At 37.6% G+C, this 14,124-nt stretch overlaps 3 protein-coding genes across 3 annotated transcripts in view; 2 read left to right on the top strand and 1 right to left on the bottom strand.

Annotated features, from left to right (window-relative positions):
- The window catches only part of oxct1a (3-oxoacid CoA transferase 1a), a 61,087-nt gene extending 59,999 nt beyond the window's left edge, over positions 1–1,088 (bottom strand). Inside the window, exon 1 of the mRNA XM_055167285.2 lies at positions 836–1,088. Within this exon, the coding sequence (XP_055023260.1) occupies positions 836–934 (99 nt within the window). The 5' untranslated portion in view covers positions 935–1,088. The remainder of the gene's footprint in view (positions 1–835) is intronic.
- A 45-nt stretch (positions 1,089–1,133) lies between these two features.
- Positions 1,134–5,825, top strand: rimoc1 (rab7a interacting mon1-ccz1 complex subunit 1). Its single transcript, XM_055167288.2, has 6 exons — positions 1,134–1,366; positions 1,987–2,096; positions 3,632–3,778; positions 3,925–4,056; positions 4,141–4,255; positions 4,979–5,825. Exons 1-6 carry the CDS (start codon positions 1,276–1,278, stop codon positions 5,212–5,214), a joined length of 831 nt encoding a protein of 276 aa, XP_055023263.1. The 5' UTR covers positions 1,134–1,275; the 3' UTR covers positions 5,215–5,825.
- A 148-nt stretch (positions 5,826–5,973) lies between these two features.
- Positions 5,974–11,015, top strand: fbxo4 (F-box protein 4). Its single transcript, XM_055167286.2, has 7 exons — positions 5,974–7,113; positions 7,675–7,910; positions 8,111–8,337; positions 8,430–8,505; positions 8,654–8,823; positions 10,419–10,606; positions 10,719–11,015. Exons 1-7 carry the CDS (start codon positions 6,970–6,972, stop codon positions 10,800–10,802), a joined length of 1,125 nt encoding a protein of 374 aa, XP_055023261.2. The 5' UTR covers positions 5,974–6,969; the 3' UTR covers positions 10,803–11,015.
- Positions 11,016–14,124: the final 3,109 nt, after the last annotated feature.

A 14,124-nucleotide genomic window follows, 5' to 3' on the forward strand; every position in this document is an offset into this window, starting at 1 on the left:
TTGAAACAATCATTTAAAGGTTTTCTTCTGTCTAAATACCAACTTCATGTGACTTTAACTACCACATGACACATTCATGGAACTGGGCCACACTGTATGCTGTATAAATAAACGACCTAGGCTTTAACTAAAGTCCTCTATCATGCAAGGTTATTGCTCAAATACATGTCTAAATACATTTTCTAGCTCAACTAGCAGTCTGAATGATATATGCAAGACATTAGGAGATGGTAAAGATATAGGGGAGAGAAAGGGAGATTACTATATCCAAATCAGATGAAGGTTATGCATTTCCATTTAAGTCAAAACTCTTGAGAATTTATGAATCAAGCAATCACATTATAAGCACGTGATTCCATGCTAAAATAAAACATGCATTTAAAACCTGAATAAATATGATAGGTTGTGACTCTGGCTACTAGGCTACTTATGATCCTAGGGCCCTGAAATATCTAAATATAAAGATATTAATACTGCACAAAACATTGCAGACATAAGTAGAAACAGCAGAGTCTAAAGAAAAAAGTCTGTAAGTTAGATATTACTTTATATTACGCTTCAAAACTGGCACCGTTTGACTAGCATTAGCACAAAACTATACAATAGAAAATCCTGTATCTATGATACATGCAACACAACTTATTGCAAATAATAAATCATATGCATACGTTCAAGCCACACATTAATAATGTGAATTATTGCAAACGATTGATGCATTTTTATTTAAGCCTGAACATTCACCTTGTTCATCCAAAACAGACAAAAGAAGTACCGACAAGTTCACCATCATGCAGTATTGATGATGCATGCATCGTCTTTGATTATTAACACTGACCTTGATGAGAGAGTGCCGCGCGAGGCTTGATCTGATCTTCGACGACACGCTCCTTAAGACGACATTGTCGGCTCTAGACAGCACTTTAAGTGTCGCCATATTTGTAAATTACAGTCCGAATTTTGGGTCTGAGTGATGGTGACAGTTTACCCTCGACGATCTCGGAGGCGGAGTCGAGGAGATGAGGGAAACAGAGGACTGACGGGGGCTTGGCTTGGTTATTTGCATTTAACCCACTCACTGCCAGCATTAATTTCAATACACTGTTATTAAACACATTGTTTGCGGTTATAGATTGATGAGGATGGGTGTGACATTTATATTACAACTATAAATGAAGTAAATATATACATTTGCGAATCGAAAACGCGCAATTTTCCCGAATTAATCCTTCGCACGTGAATAATCGCGCGCGCGTCACGTGACTGTCGTTTGCAGTCATGGCGGACGACTACAGACGAAGCGTCGAGCTGGAGAGGAGGATTTTTGAGTTGGATAATAAGTGTGCCACTCTTCGGGTGGAGAAACCAGGTAACCGGGAACTTTGTTACCGAAGGAGTACATGCCTTATATCTTTATTTAAGAAATGCATGTTAATTGACGAAATGAGCGCGGTGTTGTCATCGCTAGTTAGTTAGCTTAGCCGGTGTGCGTTAGCATAACTGCGAACCACAACAAACATTTTCCCGCAGCTCTGTCACCCCGTTTATACGAAAAATCGTCAATTAACTAGTTTTAAACAGCACACTACTTATCTCTGTTTCGCAATACATGGTAAAGGTTGTTTTTCAAAAGCTGTAACGTTATTTGTTGTATGTTGTCTATATTAGCCAGTTGTTATGTAGTTTGCTTAGTGTGTGAAGTTTCAAGCAGTCTTGCAACGATACGACGTATGCTACAAAAAAAAAACAAGATAAACACAAAATATTAAACAATGCTTTATAGTCATGATATTGAAATTGTAGACGTTGGTTGTTTCTTTGACTGTCACATCTCTGTTTAGTTAAATTATTTGTATACTGTAACAAGTTAACGTTACTTTGCTTGCTTCTGCCAAACCCAGTGCAAGGCAAATAAACAATGTAAGCTTTTTAATAAAACGTGCATACTGTGACATCAGTTGAAAATGAATATTGTTTTTTTTTTCCTAGATGATGATTATTTACAGAATGCATCTTCCATATTAGACAAGTTGAAAACCTTTTACAGACATGGAGGAGAGAGCAGCAGCCTCCCTAAACTGCTGCAGGATTATACACAGGTACAATACTTAACACATCTCATGTTTATTATTATCACGCTTATAATTATACACTCACCTAAAGGATTATTAGGAACACCTGTTCAATTTCTCATTAATACAATGGTGTAATGATGTGGAGGATGTTTTCTTGGCACACTTTAGGCCCCTTAGTGCCAATTGCGCATCGTTTAAATGCCTCGGCCTATCTGAGCATTGCTTCTGACCACGTCCATCATTTTATGACCATTATGTAACCCATCCTCTGATGGCTACTTCTAGCAGGATAATACACCATCTCACAAAGCTTGAATCATTTCAAATTGGTTTCTTGAACATGACAATGAGTTCACTGTAATAAAATTGGCCCCCACAGTCACCAGATCTCAACCCAATAGAGCATCTTTGAGATGTGGTGGAATGGGAGCTTCAACGCCTGGATGTGCATCCCACAAATCTCCATGAACTGCAAGATCCTATCAATATGTGCCATCATTCCTAAAGAATGCTATCAGTGCCACGTAGAATTAAGGCAGTTCTGAAGGCGAAAGGGGGTCAAACACATTATTTGTATGGTGTTCCTAATAATCCTTTAGGTGAGTGTATGGGGCTGTTTACACTTGGTATTAAGATGTGTTTTCATCGATCGGATCACAAGTGGATGAGAAAGACACATTACGTTTACACCTGGTATTTAAATCCGTCTCTTTTGTCCACTTTCGACCGCTTCTGTGCTGAATACTGTGAGGGGGTGGTCTGTGAGACGGTGGGCGAGTCTCTCCGCTGTCATTCAAACCCGAGCGGGAGTAATTATGAGTTTATATGGACGCAAACTAATATTATGTCGGAGTCCACTGCTTGTTTAGCAAGTAAACATGCTGCACAGTGTTTTGTACATGAGTATGTAAGAGCTTTCTTTGAATTTTCAGCGCAATTGATGAAATTGGATCGCGCAACTTTCACACGCTTTCAAAACTAAACTAAGGAGATCAGCCGCTTAGTTTTATCAATGAAAGGCTAAAAATAGCGCTGTTCACCATATGTTCACGCCAGAAGTAAAAAAAAGATGTAAACCTTGTGTTTAATACCTCAGATTAGATAAATGGGCGGAGAGAAGGCGGTCGTGTGTGGCTGTTCGAACGCTTTCAACCACATGTGCGTTCCGCAACTCATAAGCGATCCGATCGAAAGTGGTTTCGACCACCTCGGGATGTGGTTGAAAGTGGTCGAAAGTGGACAAGCTCAAAACGTTTTGAACACCGTTTACACCTGGCATTAACGTCGTCCACTTGTGATCCGATCGACGAAAACACATGTTAATGCCAAGTGTAAACAGCCTCTGAGTCTTTAGGTTTTGTGGTAATATGCAATCGATAATTGTTTTAGCCTACATAAGCATTCTGATTTGCTGCCAGGCATATTTGGAGGAAAATTAAGTAATACAATTTTCATTTACAGGATAACTTTCCATACTAGGTCATACTTTATACTGAGTAAAACTTCAACAAGTGCCATTTTGGACAGATTTCAGATTTTATGACTTCTGATATCCGCAGGTTGTCTTGGACATTACGTTCTATGAGGAAAACAAGCTTGTAGATCAGGAGTTTCCCGAAGATACTTCTCCTTTTAAAATTCAGCAGTTACTACAGGACTTGACAGAGCCAGAGGTTTTAGCAGGGCGACTGGTACCTTCTCAAGAGGTGGTGTGGTGTTTAGTTGTTCAAATTAATTTTTTAAGTGTTTATTATTACACCTAATATTTTTTACTCTTTTTAGAAACGTCTTATAGTTATTGCAAATTTCTTGATCACAGCTCCGTGTAAGTAACACTTTTGTTTTGGACCAGGTGCAGTCTGTGCTGGGGCTGGAGCTCTTGGAGTGCCTATACTGGAGGCGTGGGGCATTATTATATATGTACTGCCACACGCTGCACCAGCGCAAGCAGTGGATCAAGAAGAACAAAGCCACGTTCCTTAAGGTTCATTGCTCAATCTCTCACTTCACAGTGCCTGTTTAAGAGGATGTGAATCGAGTAAGTATTGCAACGCTCCATGTCTTACAGTGTCTTCAAGAAGGTGTGCGTTACCTTATGAGAATGTTGCAAGTGAGGAACTCGGTGAAGCTGAACGATGGTGTGGTTTTTCATGACTCTGCGACCGCCAATTTTCTGGCAGAAGGTACATCTTGTACTTTCTGTTTAAAAAGTGAAAGTAAAGTGATTTTGTTAATTTGGAACTTGTAAATAGTGCATGCCATCCAAAGTTGGCACTGACGTAAAAGTGTGGGTGTGTGTATGATGTATTGAATTGTCTGTCTGCACACTGATTTTTTAAGCGTAATTACATTTATAGCATAGCAGGTGTGCCCAAACTCGATCCTGGAGGGCCGGTATCCTGCAGAGTTTAGCTCCAACGCTAATCAAACACACATGAAGTAGCTAATTAAAGCCTTACTTGGCATACTAGAAGGTTAGGTGTGTGCTTAGGCAAGTTTGAGGTAAACTCTGCAGGACACCAAGTTTGATTTATACCATCTCTAAATAGCACAGCCACTGGCCTATGATTGTGCACAAATTTGGTGGTTTGTTGAAAGCGATATTCAATTTGGAAGATTCAATTAGGCTCAAATTATATTTCTAGTGGTTTGATTGATGCACATCAAACAAATTCTTTAAATGCTACTGATTTTACAATGCATTGCTTTGCATACATTGCCGTTGGCATTTGAAAGTTAGTAAAAGCATACATCATTATGAAGCTGATTGCCAGGATATGACGAGAGGCTTAAAGATTAACTTTTTCATGCAGCCTTTTCATGTTTTAGACCAGATTTTTCAATAACCAACAGAAAATTTGTTATGTAGTGTTGAAATGAAAGGCTTTGACTTTTTACTCCTTTAGGTATCTTTTCTGATACTCACTTGCTTACAATGATGTACATTGGTGAGATGTGCTTCTGGGCAGTAAAATATGAGGACTGCAGCATGGATAGCACAGAACGAAAAGAGGACAGGCTTCATTTCCGGGACATCGGCACACAAATCCTGCATAAGTATGTGCTGGCATGTGAGGGGCCGCTTCAGGGTCAGGGCTGGAACACAGAGAACGCCAAGGAGATCCTAAGTATTTTACAGTAAACCTGACGAGAGGTTTAAGGAGGGGTTCACAAAATGTCATTGTTCTGAAGCTAGCAAAAAACAAACAAACAAAAAAAATTAAAAAGAAAAAAACTGAAAACAAAAAAGGCACTTATCTTCCAATCCAGATTTGTTTTCTGGATGTGTGTTTTCGCTGAGAATGTTGAATAATACTTCTAATGTAAAATATAAACAAATAACTATTTGTTTAAGAAAAATATTCCAGCTAAGAAACGTCACGCTACTCTCTTTATTTATTTTAATTTTTATTTATTTATTTTTAATTACATTTATATATGTCATTTATATATGTTAAAAGAAATGGTACAAAAGAGAGGGAGAATGCAAATATATGTTGCATATTTAAGTATTCATGACCATTTTTATGTATGGCCCTTTTTCTTTTTAATAACACATTTGTATGACACCTTTTGCTTTTTAAAAGTTGCATCTTTATTTCTTTTGATGACAAGATGTAATGCTCACAGATGGAAATTTGGATATTTTGATAGTGCAATTTTAAAAAGCTGAACTTTTTGGTCATATTCGTTTGGAAAAGTTCATTGTTCGTTTTTTATGTCTTCATGGAAAATAAATTTTGGGTTAAGAAATGTGAATGTATCACTGTCAGTAAATGCTTGTAAACACCATTAGTTCATCTTTAGTGTAAGCATAGATGTGAAACAAACACGCCATGCTTTTGCTGAAACACAAGTGCATTTATCTTGCTACATTTCAAAGTGATGCTTGTATACTAACAGAGGTAATAAAGTAAAAAGCTAATAACTATATCCAGTCGGAGTGCGGGTGTACCACAAAGACAAAATTCATTTATAGAGTTGACTGGGGTGGTTTCCCAGACAGGGTTTATCCTAGTCCCAGATTAAAATGCATGTTTGAGCTGCCTTAATTTAAAAACACTTTGCATTGATGTATCTAAACATATATATTAGTGCTGTTGTGTTGTCTCAAGATGCACACGTGTAGAGTTTTTTGTAAGGTTTGCATAAAAACTACCTAAATGACCTAATATCCAAGCCCTAGTCCTGGATTAATCTAAACCTGATCCAGGAAGCTGCCCTCATATCTTAAAACATGATCTATAATGCTATTGCTTTGTGATCCAGGGCTGCTTAACTAGAAAATCGGTCCTGGTTTAAATGAAAATGATCTTTAAAAAAGGAAATTAAATCTTGGTGTCTCATTAACGGTTGTTTGTTACTGAAAGCAACATGTCAGCGTCACTAGTGCAATACAAGCTAGTTCAAAACGATATCCAAATATTTCATACAAAAAATTACTTTGTTTTGCACAAACCGAGTCATTAATAGGTTAGTTCGACTTTATACGTGTATGTTATCAAAGTATCGCGAGAACGGTTTGAAAGCACAGCTGCAGAATCGCTCTCGCGGTACTTCCATGTCATACGCCGATCGGTCTGCGCAGCGCATCATGACGTCGAACACATCCTCATCGTTCAATGTTTTGACAGCGGCTCTAAAGTACTACAATTCCCACAATGCAATAGCGCATTTGACGTTTCACACACTCCTATGAAAATACAAGGGACGTGTAACTTTGACAGTTCCGGGAAAACCCACAGGAAAATCTAAGATTGTTCAACTGAAACCGCGATCTACAATTGAAATGTCTTTTAGTGCAAGAAAGCGAACTGCGCTGTTTTAAATCTGTTATGCTTTCACGCATAACTATCTACGAAATCTTTAAAATATATGTTTTAGAACAAGTGTCAGCATGCTGAGTCGATCCATAGTCTTGCAGAGTCTCAGGAGTATTAGAGATAGATTTTTTGATACAGGACGACAAAGAAATGAACAAAATAATGTTGGGGCTGAGACAAGTCATGACGTCACCGGTCCCTCTCTTGACAATTTGTCGGTAAGATATTTATTTATCAATTTATTGAATTTATTATACATTTAGCTGACGCTTTTATGCACAGCACCCTATAGCCAATACTACTTAAACATAAACATACTATATTATTCCTAATATTATTCATACTAAGCTTTAACTTAACTTATGCACAGCTTTGACCTACATATTAAAAAATTTTAGCTTTTTTAAGGTGGCGGCAGCTGGTTTAAGCTGGTCCTCCCAGCCTGGCAAGCTGGTCAAGCTTGTGGATCAGCTGGTTTTCCAGTCTGACCAGCTAAGTACAGCTAGACCAGCTTAAGAAGTGACCAAAACACAGCTAAAACCAAGCTGGGAGACCAGCTAAAACCAGGTCACCAGCTTATGCTGGTCTTAGCTGGATTTTTCAGTAGGGATGCGGACCTTGAAGTCCAGAAAAAGATTATACACAGATCTAAAATATAGTTCTGATTATGTTTTAAGCAAGTTAACTAGAGAGACAACATAGGAAACTACATAGTGTTTATGTCAGATCCAAAGTTTATCCAAAATGCACTTTTGTCCTTTTTATCTATTTCTACACAGGTTGACATGCAGTTTCACATCATGACCTTCCTCTCTCCGCAAGACCTGTGCAGACTGGGGGGCACTAGTACGTACTGGCGGTCCATGGTTCGAGACCCTGTGCTTTGGAAGTACTTCCTGCTGCGTGATATGCCGCTCTGGCAGTCAGTTGATCATTTATCAATGCCAGAGATCAAGCTCAGTGGTACATCAGTGCTAGGGGACCCTGAGATGAACCACTTTGATTATATGGCTGAGTAAGTGTTCAACAATGGCAATGATTACATTACTATGAAAGACATAAGTTAGCAAAGTCCTTTGTTTGTTTTAAATGGACAGATTGTATGAGAATGCTATAAGACTATGGGAAGTTGGTTGGGGTTAGGACTAAGATAAAGGTTTCCTATGTCGTCTTGTCTTTCTCTCTATTTCAAAGCAATATTCTCTTTGTCCACAGGTACCTACGGGTCTGCCCAGCTTGTCGAAACCAATGGCGACAGCAACCAAGGGCAGCATTTGAGTCTGTGTCGTCTTTTTTTCACTTCTTAGTACCAGGTACAGCAGAGCCACAGTTTGTCATGTTTGGCCCAGGCCTTGAACAGTTAGAGGTTTCGCTGATGACTAGGATCATGAACTCTCCTCATGTACTACCTATAGCAGGAATGCCTCAACGTCAGGTTGAAGGTAACAGTTCTTACTCATATTTTATAAATACAGACAAACAAATTGAGGTTTTTCTGCATTTGATCTCATACTTTATTTTGTTTGTTTTTCAGGCATTGGATCTGGAATCAGTTTTAAGTTCAAGGATCAGCACACATTTAATATTATTACTTTGTATTCAACAAACAAGTGAGGTTTAATTTGATCATTCAGAAATTATCAAATTGGGTTTATTTACAACAAATAATAAGGATGTTACTTTATAAATAGTTTTAATAGGAGTCTGTGTTAAAATAAGTTTCATCAAAGAGTCTAAAATCTTTGCGTCTTGGTTTAGGACAGAGAGAGAGAGGGCTCGTCTGGAGCACCTCAATCTGCGCAGTAAAGTCTTCGTCTATCAGGAGGATAGTGACTCCAATACACCCTTAAGTCTTAACCCTATGTTTAATCAAGCGTGTCAGGCTGTAAATGGATTCATCTTTGTGGCAAACGCTGAGATGGAAAGAGGTATGATTGTCTTAAAAAATAGACATACAAGCACATAACATAACATATACAGGGTTACCACCAGTGTCATGGAAAGTAATAAATATTAGGCAATTTAAAATCGTAATTTCCAGGTCATTTTATGAAAATACTAAATAAATATAATTTTTTAATTATGCTCAAAATATTTAATCAGGTTGACATTGCTTCATGTAATATGATTTTTGTAAATTCACACATTTTGGAACTGTAATCTAGATTCATCAAGCAGAGTGTTTCTGTATAGTTCATTGAAAAATACAAATTCTGTCGTCATTTACCCACCCAAGTTATACCAAACCTGTATAGATTCTTTTGTTCTGCTGAATACAAAGTAAGATATTTTGAAGAATCTTTATAACCAAGCATATGGTAAGGGGGGCACCATTGACTTTCATTGTATGAAAAAATGATACCCATGGAAGTGAATGGTGCCCTAGATATGTTTGGTTTAAAGGGGCATTCCACTTTTTCTGAAAAATAATTATTTTTCAGCTCCCCTAGAGTTAAACATTTGATTTTTACAGTTTTGGAATCCATTCAGCTGAATTCCGAGTCTGGCGCTACCACTTTTAGCATAGTTTAGCACAATCCATTGAATCTGATTGAACCATTAGCATCGCGCTAAAAAGTAATCAAAGAGTTTGGATATTTTTCCTATTTAAAACTTGACTCTTCTGTAGTTACATTATGTACTAAGACCGACTGAAAATTAAAAGTTGCGATTTTCTAGGCAAATATGGTTAGGAACTATACTCTCATTCTGGCGTAATAATCAAGGACTTTGCAGCTGTAACATGGCTGCAGCAGGTGTAGTGATATTACGCACCGCCCGAAAATAGTCCCCTGCAATTGAAAGTTACTAAGTGGGCTATTTTCGGGCAGTGCGTAATATCATTGCACCTTTGCAGCCATGTTACAGCTGCAAAGTCCTTGATTATTATGCCAGAATGAGAGTATAGTTCCTAGCCATATCAGCCTAGAAAGTCGCAACTTCCAATTTTCTGTCGGTCCTAGCCCACCCTGCAACCACAGAAGAGTCAAGCCTTAAACGGGAAAAATATTCATATTATTTTTAGCACGATGCCAATGGTCCAACCAGACCCAATAGACCGCGCCAAACCATGCCAAAAGCGGCAGCGCCAGACCCGGAGATCAGCCGAATGGACTCCAAAACAGCAAAAATCAAATGTTTAACTCCAGAGGAGCTGGAAAATGTTTATATTTTCAAAAATAGTGGAATGTTCCTTTAACATCTTTCAAAATATCTTCATTTTTGTTCAGCAGAACGAAAAGCTATACAGAATAACTTAAGGGTAAGTAAATTATAATTTTCATTTTTTGGCGAACTTTCCCCTTAACTGGTAAAGCATTGCGCCAGCAATGCAAATATTTGGGGGCTTGATTCAAAGGGAACACACATACTGATAAATGTAAACCTTGAATGCACTGTAAGTCACTTTGGACGACATGTAAATGTTGTTAAATGTCAAAATCTAGCATGAACAACAGAACTGTGATTAATGAATTAGCAGAATCTTATGTGTTTTTGTCTGTGTGTTTCTGTCATAAACCAGGATCTGACCAAGGTTGGGAAGAAGAGAGTGCTCAGATCAGAGTTATGTTGGACCCTGCGGTGGGTTCTGTCTCACGACCCATCCTGGTGCTCTCTTGTATATCTAGAGAAACCGCAGACACACACAGGATTCCATGTGTGACTGTGGCCCATCATCTTCAGCTCAGCTCACTTTCCAACCCCTGGATGGTAAGAAAAGCATTTGTGACACTTTACACTTAAATTTCCATGTCCTCTTTGAGCACCATACAATCATTGCAAAGCGAAGCTCTAAGAATGTACCCTATATTGTATATGTTAGGTGCAGGACACTGCTGCAGAATCCCTCAACGGACTGCTGGATGGTATTGATTGGCTAATGAGAAACTCTGATGTCAGGTTGTAACCAATAATACTGTTAAGTACCTGCTAGATGTACTATATATTATTAAAAGCATATAATAGATGCTTTTGTAAGCATCTTATTATTAGTATGAGATACAGTTTACACTGCCTGTACTTATGGTGCAGAGTCAGACCACTTGATTTTCTTGTACAATACAGTAAATGTTTTGTACCAATTGTTTGAACATATTCACTTTATACAATCCTGTACTTACTTCTTACATCTTCATATTGTTATTTAATTCTGTTTTTTAGGTGTAAACATTTTTTAAATATTTTTAAATCAAGTTTATTAGAATATATTTATGTAGCTTTGCAACATGCATTTTTTATATGTAATGGTACCGAAAAATTGTTAGGAAATACATTTTAACAACAATGAGTTTCTACAGTGTCCCAATTATTGAAAATGGTTCAAAATCAACAATTAACCCATGAAGGGTGTTTTCCCACTTCTGTCCACAGAGAGGCAGCATCCGTATAGGTTTATGAAGATATTTGTTAACAACAATATCACTGACCCAGCATAACCTCATCATCCTGCCGTCCAGTTTTATTCAGGGTGGAGGTCGTTCATTGGCCAACGTTCCAGAGATATTTAGGTTTCGCTTTGTCTCTGTCTTCTCTTTGTTGTCGACTCCCTGTGACTCTGTTCTCTTCCTCTGTTTAATTAAAGTGAAAGCCAGTCTATGCTTGCGGCATTTTACAAAGGTAATATGCTAAACTAAGTTCTTAAGACTAATCTCACAGTTAAATGCCACACTTTGACTGAGCGTCCTTGCCACGCTTAAACTGTCAAACGCTTGAAATAGTGTTAAGAACGTAACAAAAAGATAAAGCAAGGATTCTGAGCAATAAAGAAATTAGTTTCATACAATTCGTTTTTCTTTTCACATTTGAAAGGTTGAGGGTTTTATAGGTTTGACACAAGGTACTTCGCTTCCGTTTCATTTAAAAATGACATTTGATTTGTCTAAAACCCATTATGAAACAGAAATTAAGTATGAATATTTTTAGGTCTTCAGAATTGTTTCCCTTGCCATCTCTTCTGTTATTCTTCACCCAAAATTACTATGTATAGCAATAATCGACTCAAAAAAGTGAAATCATAATTGCTGCAATTTGGATGCATTAAGTCGAATGTGTATGGTATTTTCGGGTGTCTTTTATGTGTTGAAATGTGACAAAACTCAGAAAGCGGTGACCTTTCCTTACATTGAAATCTTCTCTTTCATCTTCACTAAAGCTCTTGTTGTCTTCAACACTCCACTCCATCTGTCTCTCCCTCTCTTTCTCTCACCCATTACATTATTTTGTATGGCGAGACAAACCATGCACTGTCTGTAACCACTGTGAAAGATTAGCTTTTATTTCTGCTTATTTTCTTCATTTACATTATTGTTCTGCTGTTTCCAAACCTATTTTTATACAGTGTGTTTATATCAAAATAAAAAAGTACCTTGATAGAAAAAAAATTTCATTGCTCACATATTATTGTGCATTAAAGGATTAGTCCATTTTCTTAAAAAAAAATCCAGATAATTTACTCACCACCATGTCATCAAAAATGTTGATGTCTTACTTTGTTCAGTCGAGAAGAAATTATGTTTTTTGAGGAAAACATTGCAGGATTTTTTCACATTTTAATGGACTTTAATGTACCCAAGAACGTGGCGGTTTTGATGCGGTTTAAAATTGCAGTTTCGAGGGACTCTAAACGATCACAAACGAGGCATAAGGGTCTTATCTAGCGAAACGATTGTCATTTTTGACAAGAAAAATTTAAATATGCACTTTTAAACTCGTCTATCTCTGGTCCTGTGACGAGCCAGCGCGACCTCACGTAATTGCGTAATGATGTTGAAAGGTCACGTGTTACATATATAAAACACATCATTTGCGGACCATTTTAAAACAACAAACTGACACAAAGACATTAATTAGTATCATTCCACATACAACAACGTCGGAACGGTCCTTTTTCTCCACATTTGTAAACATTGGGGCGTAGTTTTGCATACGTCATCCGTGACCTCTTGACGTTATGGCGTATTGCTTGAGATCGCACTAGCGCGTCGCAGGACCAGATATAGACAAGAAGTTGTGGTTTAAAAGTGCATATTTTTATTTTTATTTTTTGCTAGATAAGATCCTTACACCTCGTTTTGGATCGTTTAGAGTCCTTTGAGGCTGCAATTTTGAACTGCATTGGAACTAATAAGTGTTGGGGTCCATTAAAGTCCATTGTTTCCAGTTTGAACAGGTCTTATATTTATTTCAATCTAGGACTAGTCTAATCCATGTCCGGGAAACCGCCCTTAATTTTTCTCTTTAATACAAGAATTTAACCGCACTGCTATGCCATCTCCCAGTTACTACTGAGACAAGAATATTCAACTAGACGCTATACAACACATACAAATTCAATCACACAAAATTACATCCTCACTGGAACATGTTGCATGTGTACAAACCACGGGGCACCAAATTTCATTTTGGTAATGGATGTAGTAGAATAAAATGTTTCACCTGTGGACCTATTGTGGGGGTTTTGAAATCACACAGTGAAATACAGGATCACATACACATGACTGTTTAGGAAAACAACCATACAAATTGAATGCTGGGCTCAACTCCATCTAGGTCCATGATCATTTTAATGCAATTCCGCATGGATCTAATGGATCTCACACATGGGTACAGAGATAAAGAGGCAGGTCATGGACCGCATGACTAACAAATCAGTTCTTGTGTTAGTGTTGTTTATTCAGATATTTTCCATGGGGCCACGAGGGGTCAGAGCAAATGCACTAGTTTTGTTACATTTCTTTGGTAATGTCCCAATAATGTATCGCATACATTCATAGCTGCTTTTCTGCAACAGTATTTCTGTTTTTCTCTGCAAAAATAATGAATCCTATTTTTTCTTCTGATTATGCATGCACTAATATTGTTAATTGTATCTTTCCTCCATTAAGGATAAAGCCAGGCATGTGGCCTGAATTTCAGCTGTAGTACTCTCCATTTAAAGGATTTTTGTTCCAGACCTCTCAAACCTGTTATATTGTATGAATTATGAAGGCCGTGTAGCCTTGATTCATGTATTTTATATATGTGGCCTCAAGCCACCACTTCACAAACGCACACATTTTGCCAATCATTTTTCACTTCCTTTTAGAATTAAATATCTTATTTATATTCATTTACGTTAATCTCCATTAAGATCACCCGTGTGCTACAAAATATGAGGAAAACATTTGATTTGCATACTTTATTAGAATAGTGACGATAACACTAATTGCTTTGATTTTTACTTGCTCACA

Source organism: Misgurnus anguillicaudatus, chromosome 5 (assembly GCF_027580225.2).
Source record: "Misgurnus anguillicaudatus chromosome 5, ASM2758022v2, whole genome shotgun sequence".
Classification (NCBI taxonomy): Eukaryota; Metazoa; Chordata; class Actinopteri; order Cypriniformes; family Cobitidae; genus Misgurnus; species Misgurnus anguillicaudatus.